The sequence below is a fragment of the Carassius auratus genome, chromosome 38 (assembly GCF_003368295.1).
Source record: "Carassius auratus strain Wakin chromosome 38, ASM336829v1, whole genome shotgun sequence".
In the NCBI taxonomy this organism is placed as follows: Eukaryota; Metazoa; Chordata; class Actinopteri; order Cypriniformes; family Cyprinidae; genus Carassius; species Carassius auratus.
In genome coordinates, this window is record NC_039280.1 from 18,373,402 (window position 1) to 18,392,285 (window position 18,884).

At 37.1% G+C, this 18,884-nt stretch overlaps 2 protein-coding genes across 3 annotated transcripts; both read right to left on the minus strand.

The window, feature by feature from the left end:
* Positions 1–101: 101 nt before the first annotated feature.
* psap (prosaposin) lies at positions 102–10,619 on the minus strand. Of its 2 annotated transcripts, XM_026224558.1 has the most exons (15): positions 10,460–10,619; positions 7,522–7,655; positions 7,362–7,436; positions 7,159–7,284; positions 6,200–6,379; positions 5,950–6,093; positions 5,797–5,853; positions 5,281–5,286; positions 3,475–3,627; positions 3,119–3,211; positions 2,415–2,592; positions 2,163–2,326; positions 1,121–1,201; positions 923–1,030; positions 102–812 (listed from the first exon to the last, which is right to left on the minus strand). In XM_026224558.1, the coding sequence occupies exons 1-15, from the start codon at positions 10,488–10,490 to the stop codon at positions 777–779; spliced, it is 1,566 nt and encodes a 521-aa protein (XP_026080343.1). In that variant the 5' UTR covers positions 10,491–10,619; the 3' UTR covers positions 102–776. The 2 variants fall into 2 exon arrangements, with proteins under 2 accessions (XP_026080343.1, XP_026080344.1); XM_026224559.1 differs by lacking the exon at positions 5,281–5,286.
* A 1,647-nt stretch (positions 10,620–12,266) lies between these two features.
* Positions 12,267–14,248, minus strand: mrps6 (mitochondrial ribosomal protein S6). The gene is made up of 2 exons (XM_026224560.1): positions 13,729–14,248; positions 12,267–12,505 (listed from the first exon to the last, which is right to left on the minus strand). Exon 1 carries the CDS (start codon positions 14,088–14,090, stop codon positions 13,731–13,733), a length of 360 nt encoding a protein of 119 aa, XP_026080345.1. The 5' UTR covers positions 14,091–14,248; the 3' UTR covers positions 12,267–12,505; positions 13,729–13,730.
* Between the last annotated feature and the right edge of the window lie 4,636 nt (positions 14,249–18,884).

The following is an 18,884-nucleotide window of genomic DNA, read 5'->3' on the forward strand; positions in this document are numbered from 1 at the left end:
TACAGTTTCAGACACTTTACAAACAATAATAATAACAAGACAAGTCAAATGGTATTTTAACTTCCAGAGCTGGTCTGAAAAACTTCTGAAACCATGGAGAATGGGGTTCAAATTGGTTTTATTTTCACTTTTAAAAAACAAACCATGTGAAGCACAAGGATAAAAGACATGTATGTAGCGGTGACAGATCAATCGGTGATGGGCAGCAGTTAGTGGGATCAGATGAAGAATGCCACAATCACTTCCCCTTCAGATCATTAATAAACAGTGACAGTTAGAGATAATCGACTTCCATTAAAAACAAAGATTTCGAGGACTGGCCTTGCAGGTGCAGTGAAAGAGGGAGGCAGGGATACCAGAGCATCCAAAAGCATTTCATCTTCATTCTCAGGGGTCTCAGACCACCTCTTCTGATAAAGACACATATCTCCATATAAACTCACGCTGTGTGCATATTTAAAGAAATCAACATTGTACAACTAAAAGAATATTATTCTAAAAGATAAGTCCCCAAAATAGCGCAAAAAAAAAAGGTTTCAGTGCAAGTATTTCCCATACATCTACACCTGCAGTTCATAACTCCCTCCGAACCCCTGCCCCCTCAAACTATAGTAAAAGCTCACTTCCCCTGAAACAAGGCTGTTAAATTACAAGTGACCAATTTCAAATGTCACTTTTTAAAGAAAACCCAAATATTGATTTTAAAACCGAAAAGCAGCTCTACAGCAGTTCTCCTTTAGTTTCCAAAGATTGTTGAGGACCGCTCTGCTCATCCTTTAGCTCCAGACGTGACGTCTGCAGTGATCCAAGGCCTACGTCACAAACACAGAAGCTACTTCAAGTCACAGCCGGTTTTGATGTGCAGTACAACATTATAAACCCAAAGAGTTATCTTCTGTAACGCTAGACAGACGACACTTACGTTACAGCGAGAAGCGGTCTCCACGTTCTTACACCAGTATGCTGGTCCCCAGCTGCACTGCTCCAATCCCAGCAGCCTCTTCACTGCCTCAGGACACGCTCCCAGCTTCTGTACACACAAATAAATCCCCAACAAACTCGGTCAGGGATCATCATTTGATCACATGACTTGAGCTGGAGAGTGCAGGGTAAATCTTACCATGCAGACAAAGTCAGGATCCAGCGTCTGGAGCAGCAGCTGCACCAGAAGAGGCTCGTACTGCTCAATGAGCTGGTTACACTGCAGGCGGGAGAACACACACACCACATCATTTCCTACAGCACTCAAAGAGTTAACTAACACTGATGAAGGGCTGCACGATGTGGGAGGAAAAATATTAATATTTTCTGCAATGTAAGTGTATAAATAGGGCTGTACAGTTTTGTAAACATGTAAAGGGATAGTTCACTCAAATGAAAGTTGTCATTAATTACCCTCATGTTGGTTCAAATTCGTAAGACCTTCGTTCATCTTTGGAACACACATTAAGATTTTTGATCAAACCTTACAAGCTGTCTGACCCTCCATAGACAGCAATGTAACTACCACATTCAAGGCCCAGAAACATTTTAAGCACATCATTAAAATAGTCCAGTTGACATCAGGAGTTCAACCGAAATTATGAAGCTATGAGAATGGGTCCCATGACACACGCGTGTGCATTCCTCTGCTCGCAAACAAGAAGCAGTGCATTCTACGTCAGCAGCACCACACACAGCAGACTGACCCAGAAGAGAAGAATGGTTGAATAAAATTAGTTGAACCACTGATATCACATGGACTATATCCTTACTACTTTTAAGGTCTTGAACGTGTCAGTTACATTGCTGTCTGGGAGGATTAGAGCTCTCAGAATTTATCAAAAATCTTAATTTGTGCTCTGAAGATGAAGGACTAACGGGTTTGGATCGAGGGGGTAATTAAATTTTGAATTTTCATTTTTGGGTGAATTATGCCTTTAACCAAACAGTTTGCCTCATTACAAGTCTGGTTGACATGTTTTGTTCCTAAAAGAGAATTAAATATGACCCAAATTTGTTAGCAAATAAATCTCTCACTGCATGTTGCTGGACAACAGCACAGTGGAATGTTTGCTGACAATTTAAATGAAATGAACACTTGTATTTGTTCTGTTGTTGGATGTATTAAAAACATGAAGTAATGTAAGATGGGTTTTTTCTTTACTGCAAGCGTGACTTACCTCATCTCTGACAGCGTCAGGCAAGAAGTTGCAGACCTTCAGCACAGCCACCTCGATCTCTGCCTGAGTGGCGTTCTGCTCCAGGATCCCGTCCACATAACGCACTGCCATCTTACACACGTCACAGAAGCCTCCCACTTCAAACCGCTGCTTGTCCATTACAGCTGCAAGAATAGAGCATTACTAATGCAGCTCACATCTAGAAAAAGAGGAACATTATACTGAAAACAAAAAGGTTTTTTCAGCACTTACGGACATGGTTGACCCCACTGCAGAGAGCGAGGAAAGTGCAAATGGTTTTGGGATCGGCCTCCTGCACAAGCAGTTCAATGATGGCCTGGCCGTAGGTCTCAACCAGGTCCTTGCACTGAGCTGTGAGTGTGGAGGGTAAAATATCACAGACTTTCTCCACAGCCTGCACAATCTCTTCCTGAAAAAAAAAAAAAAAAAACAGTGTCAGCACACCTTTAATAGAGCACATATAGGCGCAAAATCATAAAGCAAGTTCTCCAGAAAATCTGAGCGCGAAAAAACAAACAATATATCTATAGCTAATTAAACCTTGCTGTCAGTGTTAATATTTAAAAACAGTTGAGTATTTTAATTCAAGTATTTCATAAGGTGAAGCCATTTCTGCACTGATGCAATGCTTATTTTATCTAATAATTAATTTTATAGTTCAAGTGAATCGCATGCTATGGTTTGCTGACTGGAAACAGGATGCATGCATTATCCTTTTTTATATTTATCTACTTTCTCTTCTCTGAATGGAGAAGGCCTTATTCCATCAGTCCCAGCTGCTGCTATGTTTGTCTTACTGGCTTCAATCATTCAGTCCTTACATCTAATTGCACTGGTACTTGTGACAATAAAGGGCTGCTACTACTAATTGTTAATGAAAATCCACATTTCAATTCATTTATTTTTGATCGTTCGTCTGACATGTGGCTTCTTACCTCAGATGTGTGATCTTGAACCAAGCCCTCAATTTCCTTCATTACAAACTCACAGATGGCACACTGAGGAGAGTCACGTACTCGCACCAGAGTCTGTCAAAACAGTAACACATGCATCAAGGAAACCTCTCCCAATTTCCCAACCAAAGCTTCATTTAAAGGCCATTTAACAGTGGACCACATTTGAGTCACTAAATTACTTTAGACCTCTGCATTGTAAAGTAAAAGTTTCCATTTCTTTATTTTCTCTTCAATTAACTAGTGTCATTTGAACACTTAAAGTGTTACAAAGAAGTTTTATTGCTCAAAAGTGTTAAACTACCAAATACACAGATTTAAAAGCTATGCTTCCGTACCACAGCAGGCTTGCTTTTGACAGGTGTTTCAAGTTTGGTTGCAGGGAACATCTTGACAGCAGGGATTGATTTGGCGGGCATCAGCTTCTCCATGCGCACAGATTTAATCTGAGTGGGGCAGAATCCAGCACCAGAGCAGATGTCCTTGGCTTGCTGCAGAGGGATTGTAAGACATGGCACCAGTTACACCAGATAAAAAGCAGGATGAGCGGAATATTAGCCATGCACGAACAGCGCACCATCTTCCTGGATGACAGTCAGAGCTATGCTGCATGATAACCAATTACCCATGATGCTGTTTCAATTCATGCCCACAGCTTCCAACATCACCCTGCCAAACATGCATGCAAGCACAAGAGGTGCAAAAAGCTAGTGGTTCAGTTAAGACCAATTCATCCAGTGTAACACTATATAAACCACATGTTCAAATCAAAATGTGTTGAACGAGAGCTCTCAGAATGGAAGACAAAGATTAATCCTTATTTGCAATTGGAACAATCAGTTCTTTAAGGATTTGTTTAGCACTTGGACACAAACCTAAAATACTTTTGACAGATTTGGTCACTGAAGGAGTCAATTAAAAACCAATTCAAACCCACATGGTCTTTAAGAAAAATTCAGATGAACAGACTCAAGCAATTGGTCTGCAATACAAACACTCAAGTCACAAAATACTTTAGGTCACTGAAAGGAATTCAGGAAACAGTCTGAATGTAATTCTATCTGTCCGGGGAAGAATGTTGTCAGAACCCAAATAGAATGGACATTTGGTAAATTCTAGAAAGCTGGTTACACGGCATTCGCAACAAGTTTGTAGATAAGTAAACAAAAACAGGTAACCGAGTAGCCATATCAGCTTATACCCATTGATGAAGCTCTTTAATAGTATTATAAATCAACTTTTCACACTAAAAAAAATTAAATAAAAACTAATTTTAGTATGGTGTGCTACTTAGCATCCATTTCCAAGTCTGCTGCAATGTCTTTGTGTGTTCTTGGATGCTGAATGAGCCGAGTGAACTTACTCTCAGCTAGGGCTGGGCGATATATCGAATATTATCGATAGTATCGAAATGATTGACGACGATGTAAAATTTAAATATATCGGGAATATTGAACATTTCAAATTCAAGCATACTTTCCCAAAAGAACGCGCCGCATGTCCAAAAAAGGAACCTGTAACTGCTGACTGCTCAGCCATTTTTACCAACAAGGAAGTTTCTGGTTAAAACAAAGAGTTTGGGGTTTATTTGTCAGCAAGTTTAACCCTGCTTTCTGAAATACTTGCGTAGAATGAAACCAGTAACCAAAGTAGAATCAGTACCATATTTTTCGGACTGTAAGTCACACCGGAGTATAAGTCCGGAACAGTGTAGACTACAGGAGCACTGAGCAGCACGGAGCGCCCTCTCATGGCTGGAGACTGTAATGTTTTCACTTGGTTCACATCAAATTAATTTTGATAAATAAGTCACACCTGACTATAAGTTGCAGGACCAGCCAAACTATGAAAAAAAAAAAAGTGTGACTTAAAGTCCGGAAAATACGGTACATAGTTTCAACCCTACTATGCATTTTTATTGATGGAGGTCATGATAATAGATGATTGGTCTGGTACTAAATCTCCACAAAACATGGAATCCTCAGGGTTAGGGTTATTTTAAGATTGTGAGTGACTAGTCTAACAACAGCACAGATTAGCAGCGGTCGGGGTTAGATGGGAAAACAGCACAGGTGATTTAGCCACATGACAGACAGATTAAAAGGCACAAGCTAGGATAAGACAAGCAGCTCAGAAAAACCTACCTTCTCCTGAAGACCAGAGCAAACAAAACCACAAGAGGAGGGAGAGAAGAGAAAGGAGAAATGAAGGTGGGTATTAAAAAAAATAAAGACACGTGATTAGAGTTGTGGATTAAGCTGACAGGCAGAGTGTTTTAACAGGGAAATTAAACGCAGTTTTGTTCACTTGACTGACAAAATCTGCAACAAGATCCCCATATTAAAGGGGTCACATTTTAAAAATAACTGTTTGCCTTCTTTGCATGTCACTTTTTTCAAATGGCAGAACCAAAGGATGGAGCGATATATAGTTTAAAATCACTTTTTACACTAGGAAGGAAGTTTTGAGATCTGGAAATCATCAAACATGATAAAGTACATTCAAATTTGATTCTTCATATGACCCCTTTAAAACTCACTGTGGTGTGCCACCAGAAGAGGAACTTAAACACCCATTTTGGTAATAGAGGATGGAAGAAAATGAAACCGCTGAAATGCAGACAAAGACAAACAAAAAAAAGGGATGCAAAAATCACTTACCATGGACATAAACTGTTCGAATACCTGTGGCCCATACTGGCTGATGTACTCCTTGCACTGTTGAAGAAATGAGAGATAAGACCTCCAAAGGTGTCCCATACGTGCAATGCATAAAGCATGGCATCTTTACTTTGAGCACACAACTGCTCTCACCATATCAGACATGCCAGGTCCCAGCAGATCACACTGGCTCTCCACCTGCGCGAGGAGTGTGTTGACAAATGAGGAATTGGCTTTGGCTTCCTCCTGAGTGTCAGAGATGAACGTAACACAGTCCTGGCACACATCTCCACCAGTCTGCAGTCACAAGAGAACAAAATCAGTTCATAAACATACAGGATGAGATTAAGCATATTTTAATCAGACCCGCCCCCATTAAAACATACAGGTGTGACAGCTTCACCTGTTTGGGGGTCTCCTTGGTGTTGTCTTGGGGATAGAGCAGCTGAGGGATGTTGAGCAGGAAGGGGCTGACACGCTGGTTCAGGTCCACCTTAGGGATCTCATTGGATACGAGCTCAGCCAGAGCTGCCTGCTGGGACACACACAGGCCCATAGCACTGCAGACCACACCGGGGTCATCCTGAGGGATGATGGGAACACAGAAGCATTGTAAAGCATGATATAAACTGATAGGATCCGCAGCTGAATACATTTCCCCTTGCTTCAGTTCTTTAAGGAAGACTGTGGCTGATGCGGTGAATTACAGATGAGGCTCTGTGTGGGAAGGAAGTGCCCATTACACAAAGGATGCTTTGTGGGTGACTAACCATCTTAGCGGCACTAGACCAGTCTAATCAGACCAAAGCAAGCAGTAATACACATTAAAGAGCTTAGTTTCAGATTATACCCACCAAGACAATTTCATGACTTTTGTTGTGATTGGATCAATTTATTCACAAGCATGTTTGAATGCCACTGATGTGTGCAAATTGCTAAAAATCCACTATTTGGTGGTAAGTTATGTATTTATTCTCCTGTATCACTCTATAGAGGTGGTATGACAGTTATGTCAATTTTTAATTATAAGCATCAACAAATATATTCATAAGTACATATTTATGATTCTGGTGTTAACAGGCCTTGAGAAAAATACTGTCAGTGCTCAATACGCCAAGATTGTAAATAGTAAAAAAAAAAAAAAAAACAGAAAAATCTATACACAGTCATTTAATAATAGTTTTGGATTGGAAACATGCAGACGGTTCCTCAAGTTTCAAACAGCATATCTGCCTTTCCGTTCCAACAGAGCTTGTGTTTGGTACATGGTGGGTGTTCAACAGTTTTCAAATCATAAACTACCATCAACTAAAAGGAGAATGATACTGAATTAGTCAAAAGGGAAGGAAGTGTCCGGCTCACCAGCTCTCCTTCGAGGATGCCCATGAGAATGGGAAAGTAGTTGTCAACGATCTCCTTACACTGGTCAGCCAGGCCCTCGTCAGGGATCAGCTGACAGGCCTTCTCCATGTAGTCCAGGAGTTCGCTCTAGATTGACATAAGAATTAGGACTTTGGCCTCTCATAAAAAGTACTCAAAACTCCAGTGCTATCACGTCAGCATACCTGTGTGGCATTGTCCTTCAAAAGCTGCTCCACCACCACCAACACTTCTTTGCACAGATCACATGGCACAGATTTCTGCAACAACAAGGTTTTATAAACTATGAGCTTGTGAATTCTGTACTGGCATACAAAAGCTCTCCTGAGAATCCGGTCAGCGCACCATCTGAGGCTTGTTCCACACGTTCTGTTGGCAGTGTTGGACGGCATCACAAAGGGAAGCGGTCTTCACGTTCTGGCACCAGTAGGGTGGACCGCGGGCACACTGCTCCGTACCCAACAGGGGACTCGCAACGGCTAGCAGGAAACAAGAGAAAATAGATTAGATGTGTATAAAACAGACACACTGGTCAAACAGATGAGATGGCCCAATCAAATCAGCATTTACACAGCAGTGCCTCATTTCTTATCTGATCAGGTAACATCGTACGGTTTACTGAATTCAATTTGTATTGCATCCACTGAATCAGGAATCACCATCTCTTCAACAATCAGAGTCTTTAATATTTCTACAACCAAGTGACCAATAACGTTTCCGTTTCTGCAATTCGTGCCCAAAACTGACACTGTAGAAAATGCAGAATAAAAGACTGCGCAGGCTCCCCATTGAATTCTGATCAAAAGTTATATAGATTTGAGAAGCAAATCATAATAGCTGCCAAAACACGAAAACAAAATACCGCAAGCTTTCAACACAGAACCGTTATAAAGACCATTAAGCTGCTTTGCTCTACCGACTGAAAATGGATATTAAAACTTCCAGTGAAATGAACAGGCTTCACAGTCTGTGCCTGCAGATGTCTTGAGTTCTTGCATGGAGCTGCTAAGAGACTGCCATTTTCACAAACACACTCTTAGAAATAAAGGTGCTTCAAAAGGTTCTTCGCAGTGATGGCATAGAACCATTCAGTCAAAGGTTCTTTAAAGATCCACCTTCTCCTTACCTTTTTAGGATCTGAAGAAATTTTCGTCAAGAACCTTTTGTGAAATAGAACGTTCTTCGGCTGTTAAAGGTTCTTCTTCATGGAACCATTTAGACAAAACTGTTATATGGCATTGTGAAGCACCTTTATTTTTAAGAGTGCAGGCTAACAGTTATAATCAGAAATAATGTTTTAAAGAATCATTCCTCCTGCTGAAAAAAAAAAAAAAAAAAAAGGCAAGGCATAGCAAAATGTGTAGGCAATATCATCTGACTTAAGACACAACCAATGTCAAAAACAAGCTAAAGAGGTCTTATGATCCAGTGTCAGTTTCCACCAGCTCAGCATCCGCAAAAAAAAAACTGTGCCATGACTAAACGTTAAAACCATCCCAGGACGACTAAACTCTTGACACAATCAGACAACACACAAAGTACTCTACTACCAATAAAAACACAACCTTGAACCAGCAGACTTTCACTTCTGTTTGGTCACTACATATCAAGTACCAAAACCAAATCAGAAACCACCTAAATAAAAGCATAAAGTCAGAAACAGTGCAGACATTAAAATTTATGGCAAAACTCTGCCATAAACCTTGGGTCATTTACTTTGCATGATCACGGTGTTAGTTAGGAGACAGTTTTGATCCTTCAAACAATAAAACACTTACATTTTACCAGCACTTGTGCTAAATACAAGAGCAGAACAAGATCAATCAATAACAACTGATGCTAGACAGAAAACAGGCTAATTAATTTGGTAATGGGAAGTTACAAAAGCATGTAAAGAAATTACAGTAACTGCTTTAAACAACATTTATCTAATTCTCTTATATTTGTGCACATGAACTCATTAAGGGAGAATGGGTTTAATTCCACCGGTTCAGAGGATTCCACTGGATTTAAGCTAATTGCAAAACTATTCAGTAAACCAAAACCCAATGTTACATTACAAATTCTTGTCAATGTGATCAGACGATCCAAAATGAGGAAACGATTCAAGCGATACGAAAAGACACTCACATGCTCAAAATAACTCTAGCACTAAACTTGCTGAGTCATACACATGGTCTAATTGGCCAATAGACCAAACTATGACAGTTTCAGCTTCCTCTTTTGAAAATATGGTTGAGAGGTATGTATGTGTGTATTAATAAACCATTCTCCACAAGCCAAAGGCCGCGAGAATGACCTCATATATAGACGGAAGTATAAAGGCCTCCTCTATGTCTTCAGGAGCATAAAAAACAAAAAACAAAAAAAAAACAGCTAAATTAATAATCCTTTGCGCAAAAAAAAAAAAAAAAAAATACAATACGACCTGAAATTGTGATAGTAATGGCAAATCCTAAAGAGAAACTACAAATGTAGCAACTGATCTGATTCCTGGACGTATGAATAGGTGTTATTTTGAAGCACTTAGCAACCTAGTAACAAATTACGCATACAATTGATCAGACAAAAGACAATTGCAAGAGAGTGGTATCGGTCACTGCCTCAACATTCAGACAACTCGATCAGAGAAAGAGATAAAGCTGATGAAATCATCTACATCGATCAAGCACGAGACGAAGCTTACATGAAAACTGATGCGTCATGACGCGGAAACGATTCGCATTAAATACCAATGAAATTTAAGAAATACATTACCAACTACAACAGATTACCGATTAACCCAACTTTTTCATACGAATTATAACTATCTTAACTAAAATATACTTTCGTCAAGTCAGACCAATCAAAAACATATACGCAACAAACAAATGCATGTGTACGAAACCACATATACCAGCTAAAAACAACTCAAATAATTTTAAAGAAATTGTTACAAAAGAAATTGGGGGGGGGGGGGGATGACTTATGGACGCGGTTTAAAAAAAATAAATAAAAAAACAATTAACGTTAGCCAGTTAGCACAACACGCGACGGATTGCCTAATAAACAAAAAGAAAAACAAGATTAATACAATCAATATACAAGATTAATCTGTTCAAGAAAGCAAGAATACATTATATGTTAAGGTTTGTATTTAAAGATAACGCTTTCATTTAAGCAGGCCCGACTGTCAGTAACCTACATGACATGTTTACCAAACACTCCCTCCGCCATTAACTGCAGCTGTGACACACTTCTCACAACGAAACACTAGAAATCATACGAAGCTCAAGAATATTACCCGTGGAGATAAAGAGTAGCGTGAGAAGCATCGTGACTCGGGCAAAAGCTTCTCTCGAACCGCAGTGTCGTGTTGTGAATCTGGAATGTGTCGGGTGGTGAAGGTGTTTGTGCTGCAGTGACTCGCCCGCTCCGCGTGACCAGGCTTTATGCTGATGATCTCACTGTCAGCTGACCGCTGCGCATGCGCGTGCGCGCGACCGAGGCGTCTCTCTGTGTCGCAATCAGTGCTCTTATCGTCTGAACTGCATTTTTTGTTGTATTTTGCAGTTTTACGTAGTATTGATGTGATTTATGTCTTGTGATTTATGTCTACCTAAAACCCTAACTATAATAGCTATAGAGTTTGGAGTCAGAATTATATTTATACATACAAAATATAATAGTAATTTAAAAAAATGTGTTCCCTGTTTCAAAAACCTACATTATAATAATTTTGGCTAATTCTGCCCTTCAACTAATATTCAAATAACGTCGTATTTTCTATACATTTCTGGGTTAATATGTGTACATAATCAGTTTCATGAACTGTTTTATTCCTTATGATTTTTTATTTTTATAAAAATAAATGTTTTTAAAGTTTTTCCAGTGGTAAATTCATGTTGAAAGAACTAGTTCATATAGCGTCATAACATGCACTGCTAGTGTCACACAAGTTCACTGTGGTATTAATTATATTTCCATTTGCAACCTGCCCTGTTTTTTTAGACATGCACTCTAGTTGTGCAATGAGATGAAAGTATCTTTGAAGACCATTATTACATATGAATATAATTTCCACTTGAAAATATAACAGAGTACCATGTGTTATTATATTAATGTCTAATACCTTCCAGTGAAAGTAGAACATTTACCCCTTTTCTGCCTTTTTACTTAAAAAGTTCTTCATAATAAGTTATTCTAAACATTACTTATTGTATGTGTTTATTAAGTTTATTCTACTGTTTATTTGTTCTTATGTACTGAGAAATGATGATGAAGACTGTTTTGCATTGCTTGAATAAGGCAAGAAGATAATACATTAGTGTTATAGAACTGCTTTACATGTGGTTCATTCCTAAATTTAGACTCAAGCTGATTATATCAGGCTTTCAACAGCAATAATGAGAGTTTAATTTACTTCATTCCATTGTAATGTCTCTTTTATCTAAAATTGTTCTGACTACAGCTTATCCCAAAATAATGACAATTATAATACTGAAACAAACTGTAAAATGTTACATGACTCTGTTGAAGAAATCAAATGTAACCTGTCCATTGAAACACAAACGTTTGACATGTTGATAGATTGGAGATTTAAAAACAACGTTTGTGAATATATTTTTGGACCCCTCTTTAACCTATTTATATAAGAGACTCTAAAATTAGAAGACATATATAAAACATATTAAAAGAAGAACCCCTAACTATGTTGATGACATTAGTCGAGGCCAATATCTCTATGAGCTAGAGATGAATAAAACCACTTACAAGAAATGAGATTGGAAAACAAAGCAGCTTTACAATAAAACCCACAAAGTCATGATAACAGACTGAGAGAGAGAAAAAAAAAAGACCTTTGTGTTATTTCAGCATCTGGCTTGAGTTGATTTCCAATTGATTAAACACTTTTCATGTGTAAACTGCCGTGTTTGATCTTTATTTCTGGTGACCGTTTATATTATATTCTCTAAAAGGAAAAGTTTAAGCGTTGCATTCAATGAACAGCACTTCTCATGTTTCAGTATCCTGAGGATAAATCACTTTCCTCTACATACTTTTATTTTCTTATTTGTAAGTCAGGTTTGTGGGAAAGTGAGATATACAACTTCATTTTTATGTTATTTAATTATGAGCTTGTCAGTATTGAAGCAGTCATATTAATATTAAATATTCCAAAAATACTGATCCCGCAAAGAGGCCATATGTACAGTTCTTTGTGGAAATAAACAACACATAATTAGCTGAAGTAAATGCATTTCTCCAAAACTATAAAAAGGATGCAGACATTTATTAGCTTGTCTTGTTACAAAAGTCCATTCATACGATCCAGCAGAAGACGCCAGTCCTAAGGGGGGAAAAAGACAAGAATTTACTTATAGCACATATAAAAGCACAATCATCAACAACAACTAAAATATTCAACACACATAAACTCCAACCAAATTGGGAGCTTTGAGCTCAGAAGCATTTGAGCACTTTAGTGCAGATTTAACTGCATATCAAAACAAGCAGCGCCCAAAAAATAAACAATGCTAGACATAGAACTAGGAGTGTACTGTTTATATTTATCACGTATGTATGTATATATACACACACACACACACGTGCATGAATATATTTAAGAAAAATATGCTATTATTAAATATATTTATATATAACATAAATATATAGATGTAAATAGATGGGGTATATTTGTAGCAATAGCCAAAAATACATCGTAGGCTACTACTAAGGTGTCAAAATTATGGATTTTTCTTTAATGCCAAAAATCATTAGGATATTAAGTTTAGATCCTGTTCCATGAAGATATTTTGTAAATTTACTACTGTAAATATAAATATATCAAAACTAAATTTTTTGCCAAAATGTGTTGTATCCTAACAAACCAAACCAGCTCATTTAATCAGCTTTAATTATTGGCTTTGTGGTTCATGGTCACATATTTTTTGTGAACAAAATAATTCGTTTCGGATGCAATTTTTCATTTGACAGCACTACTTCTTTTCTTTTTTTTTATGTATAAATCTCAATTTCAAAAAAATTGACCCTTATGACCCTCTAGTGTCACACATTTGTACTAATAGCCAACAATACATTGTAAGGGTCAAAACTATGGATTTTTTGAATGCCAAAAACCATTAGGGTATTAATTAAAGATCGTGTTCCATTAAACTATTTTGTAATTTCCTAATATAAAAGAAATATATCAAAACGTAATTTTTGATGAGTAATATGTATTGCTAAAGACTTCACTTGGACAACTTTAAGAGCGATTTTTGGAATTATTTTCTTGCACCCTCAGATTCCAGATTTCCAAATAGCTGTATCTCGGTCAAATATTGCCCGATCCTAACAAACCACACATCAATTGAAATATTATTTATACAACTTTCATGTTTGGCTTTGTGGTCCATGGTCACATATAATACGTGAACAAAAACATTTACTTTGGATGTGATTAATCGTATGACAGCACTACTTCACTTTGAACATTCTGTCCATTGTTTATCTTAGTTTCATCCCTACCCTGAAGGTAAAAACAGATCAGGAAGACACAAGTGCTCTCACGTTTATCTGGAGGTGGCAGTGTGTGCTCTCTCAGCCTGTGCTCCGCAGCAGAGCGCCTGGAGACGCTCGGGGTCTTTCTTTAGGACTGTCGGGCGCAGCACGTCAATGTCCCGCTCGAGGTGATCCAGCAGCTCGCTGACGATCCTCGGCGAGGCGTGGAAGTCCACGGAGAAGTATCCTCCGTGCGTGTGTCGAGAGTCGTGTTTGGAGATCTTGTAGGGCAGCCTGCGCTCGCCGAGGCTCTCCAGACTCCGGACCACTGCGCCGCGCGCGAGCAGCGTCTCCACCGTGCGCCGCAGCACCGCCGCGGTCTCCGGCCTCTGCATCGCCTTCAGGATCACACACAGCTCATACCGCGGCATCTCCCCGCTGTCTGGGGTCTGGGGACCACCACGTTCAGAAAAACTAAATGACTCTCAGTGGAAAGCGCAAAGCGGTCACAGAGCATAGACATAGACGAGCATAGACAATAAAAGAGGCGCACGCGTCTTCTTCAAGGAGATCCGTGGAGCTTGGTGTAGTGCGCCACCTTCAGCATCGGAGGGTTAAACACCTCCTGATGACGTTTGTCTTCTTCTTCTTTGTTGTTTAACAGCGGTTGGCATCCAACTTCAAAGGTGCATTACCGCCACCTACTGTACTGGAGTGTGAACCGGAGCTAGACGAGAAACTATAACTAAAATGGAGACTTCCAACTCTCTTACCCCACCCTTTAAATAAATAATAAATATTTCCAAAATTGTGTTATATATTCTCTTTGCTATCCCTGTGTCCGTCAGGAAGGTAAATATATGTGTACTAATATCATTTGAAGTGAATCCCAGAAGTTATTTGAGTGAATTCCCTTGCACCCCCAAATTCATTATGTTCTCTTTCATCTTTATCCTCTCTCTATAATATTTTTGGCATTCAAGTACCACATGTTCAACAGATTCAATACTACCACAAAATTCACATCGCCCTGTTACATGCTTACCTAAAATATGTAAGCACTTATTTAACCCACAATGTCCAATCCTTAATCTAGTAAAAAAATTATTTCTTCCCTTTGATTCCTTCCAGTGATCCTCCCTGTCCCAACCTTCTGTTGTATTCTATATAAATGTCTCCCTTTCTCCGCTCTATCCCAACCATTCTGCCACTTTTCCATAATTTCCATCCAGATTTCTGTTTTAGCCTCTGTTTTACTTATTAAGATTGATATTTCCACATCTTCTCTTTTACTGGCTTGTTTAACCAAACCATCTACCATTTCATTTCCTTTAACACCAACAAGAGCTGGTACCCATGTAAATTTTACCTTCACCCCCAACTGAGAAATCCTTGTGTAACATTCCAGTACCTCATACAAGATGTCTAGTCTTGATTTTGACTTAAATGATTGCAAACTATTTAGTACTGCACTAGAGTCTGAGCAAATTACTACTTTATCTGGTCTTGTTTCTTCTACCCACTGTAGAGCCAGCCAGATACCCATCAATTCCACTGTAAATACAGATACTTGATCAGACAGTCTCTTCTGTACCTTAATTCCCATTTTTGGTATTCCAAATGCAGCCCGTTTGCCCAGATTTAGGATCTTTAGGATCTTTAGACCCATCTGTGTAAATATCCAGATACCCATTAAACTCCTCATTCATATGTTCACAAAAAACTCAACATAAATCCACATCTGCTCTACTCTTTAAAATTCTATTTAATAACTGCACTATAGGTTCAGGCAACAGAACAGTTGGGCTAAATTATATACCCTCTAAACCCAAGTCTTTGCCAATAGCACAACATATCCATCCAAAACTCTGACTTTTAACCCTATTGTGCTCCCAGCAAACCTCCATTACTACTCTAGTTGGGTGGGACCTACCTGATGACATTTGTGCAGTTACAGTCTAACCTTCAACATTTTATTCACTATAGCTTAGAAAATTTTAATAAAATATGGCAAGGACTGTGTCAAGAACAAATTCATATTGATAATGTCAGATAACTTTGATAGAAATAAATGGATTACAGTCAACCAAAAATTATTCAGATAACTGTATGACAATATTTACACAACTAACTTTGTTGAGCCACGCTTAGCAATGCATAATTTAATTCAGTCTGTGATGTGAAAGGTCAGATTATATATTAAAGAATAACATTTAAGCAAAACATGCTCAGGTCAAAGTGTCTGAATAATTTTTTGTCTCAGAATTTTATTCATTTATTTATTTATTTTTTAGTTAGATTTACACATAGACAGTAAAGGTTTTACATAGACTGTGGGTATAATATTGCACAGTTTACTTTTGTTAAATATATATATAATATATATATATATTGTGGGTTCAATAACATTCATCTCTATACTTACCAAACAGAAAGCAAATAAACAATATTTATATTTATAACTGCGTTTTTTTTTTTTTTTTTTTTTTTTTATTAGCAAACAAATGTACATACAAAACAGGTACAGAATAAACAATATTAACAATTCTTCGAGGCAGACATAGTTGCAAATACAATATGTAATAGTGATGTAATACATTAAATGCACAATCACGAATAACAAAAAGGAATAAATAAAAATAAATAAATTACAAAAAAAAATAAAAATAATAATAATTAAATAAAAAACAAAAATAAATAAAATAAAAGAGCAATTATAGATAACTAATTTCTTACAAGGGGTAGCAAGTAGTTATTGAGCACTTAGTTCACTGAAGAAGCTGGCAACTGCAGTAGCTTTTTCATTTGAGAGAGCATCAAGAGAAGCAGCAAAAAGTTTGAGTTCATTAGAGAAGTGAGGAAAGGATGGAGGGGTTTTCAGAAATCTGCATTTATGAATGAAATATTTAGCAACATCAAAAAGGTTGTTAATCAAGTAATGTTGTGAGTAATCTTTCTTAAGTACACCAAACTTAATTTGTTTGTATTCAAGGGGATTTATCCATGTAATTACACATGACATTTTACTGCACAATTGAGCCCAAAACAACTTTGAGTAATTACAATAAAAAAAAATATGTTCAGTGGTTTCAATATCACTATCACAGAATTGACAAGAGTTTTCTCCAATATCAAATTTTGATTTGATAAGCTCCTTAGACGGGTATATATCATTTATTATTTTAAAATGAAGCTCTTTCACTTTAGGGAGACTTGGAAAGGTAAGATAATTCATTCTCATTTCCTTCACCTCTTTAGGGTTAAATTCTTTGAAAACATAATATCGTTTTATTCTATTTGGATGAAGTTTATTAATGAAGACATTTCTAATATATTTGTTATTACATTTATGATCTCTAATAAACAATTCACCCAGACAAAGAGATGGGAGAGAGAATGTTACAGAGTAATGTGAAAGAATCCCTTTTACTAATAATACCATGTTTTTGGGTATGGCATTTACAACACTGTAAAACTCTTTAGGATGACATGCAAATCCATGTTTTAAACAGAAATCCTTGTAATTGAGAACATTTCCATAACTGTCTGTCATGTCCAATAGGGAAAGAATATTATATTGAAACCAGTTTTCATAAAATAAAGATTTGTTATGGTGCAAAATAAAACGATTGTTCCAAATACAAGTTTTGTGTGGACTAAAATTGTGAGAAAATGCTAATTTCCAACATAGGAGAACTTGTTGGTGAAATGCAGACAATTTAAGAGGTAATTTGGATATATTAAAGTCACAACTAATCAAAAACTCCAAGCCACCTACTTTCCCAAATATTGAAGAAGATACGATGAACCATAAGCAGTTTGAATTACAAAGAAATGATCTTAACCACTGAGTTTTCAAAACACTATTCATTATTTCTAAATCAATAACATTTAATCCCCCTTCTTCATAATTGTGAACTAAATCATTTTTGTTGATATAGTGATGCTTATTTTTCCAGATAAAGTTAAACAATGCAATATTAGATTATTTCAGTAAATGAGGTGGGATAGCTAAGGAGGAGGCTGGATAAACGAACCTGGAGAGTAATTCCATTTTAGTCAATAAGACTCTTCCAAATATCGAGATATCTCTTTGTAGCCAGTTATTGAGAATTGCTTTTGCTTTTGAAAGATTTTTAACAAAATTTTCTTGGACACTTTGATTACTATCTCTAGTAATAGTTATCCCCAAATATTTTACACATGTTTTTATGGGTATGTCACATAAAGAGTCTAAATCGCTGCCATGAATTGCAAGTAACTCACACTTGTTCAAGTTTAAGTGTAGGCCTGATGCTTTGGAAAATAGATTAACTAGTTGAATGGCTTTATTAATCTGAAATTGGTCCTTTAAAAAGATCGCTGTATCATCCGCTAATTGACTTATACCAATTTGTCTTCCAAATACACTAAGTCGATCAAAGTTGCTATTTTTATCTATCAAGATAGCAAGCATTTCTACTGCCAAGATAAATAGAAAAGGGGAAATGGGACATCCTTGTCTTATTCCTCGCGAAATATTGAATCTCTGGGATGTTCCAAATGAAAGGGATATAGAACTATTGATGTCTTTATATAACATTTTTATGAAAGAAATAAATTTCATGCCAAAACCAAATTTTTCGAGGGAGTAAAATATGAAATTATGTTAGATTGTGTCAAATGCCTTTTTAAAATCTAAAAAGAGAATATAGCCTTCATCTTCAATATATTCACGATAATCTAAAATATCTAAAACCAATCTGATGTTATTATGTATTGACCTACCTTTTATAAAACCAGACTGTGATTCACTAATTATTTGATCTATATTTTTCTTGAGCCTACTGGAAAATATATGCGCTAGAATTTTATAATCACAGTTGAGTAAAGTGATGGGGCGAAGATTATCTATATGTCGTGCATCTTTACCCGGTTTGGGGATAAGAGTAATTAGACCTTGTTTCATGGTTGAAGATAGTGAATTATTTTGGATACATTCGAGAAAGGCTTGAAATAATAGTTCCCTCAAATCTTCCCTAAAAAATTTATAAAATTCGGAAGTAAGGCCATCAGGACCTGGAGATTTTCCTGAAGATAATTTATTTATTGCTTTATCTAATTCCTCTATCTTGATGTCAGCCTCACACAAGTCTTTAAATTCCTGGTCTAACTGCGGTATGCTAGAGTGTATATTATCAAAGAGAATATTACAGTCTGATACAGAAAAGAATGAGCTATATAAA

Bases quoted from the DNA above. Each gene is read 5' to 3' on its own strand.
- psap (XM_026224558.1), bottom strand. From the start codon at position 10,490: ATGCTTCTCACGCTACTCTTTATCTCCACGG. The intron at 2,327-2,414 runs GTAAGTGCTGAA...CTATTCTTGCAG, and splicing joins CAGTGGGGTCAACCATGTCC to CTGTAATGGACAAGCAGCGG. The intron at 1,031-1,120 runs GTAAGATTTACC...TTGTGTGTACAG, and splicing joins ATCCTGACTTTGTCTGCATG to AAGCTGGGAGCGTGTCCTGA.
- mrps6 (XM_026224560.1), bottom strand. From the start codon at position 14,090: ATGCCGCGGTATGAGCTGTGTGTGATCCTGAAGGCGATGCAGAGGCCG.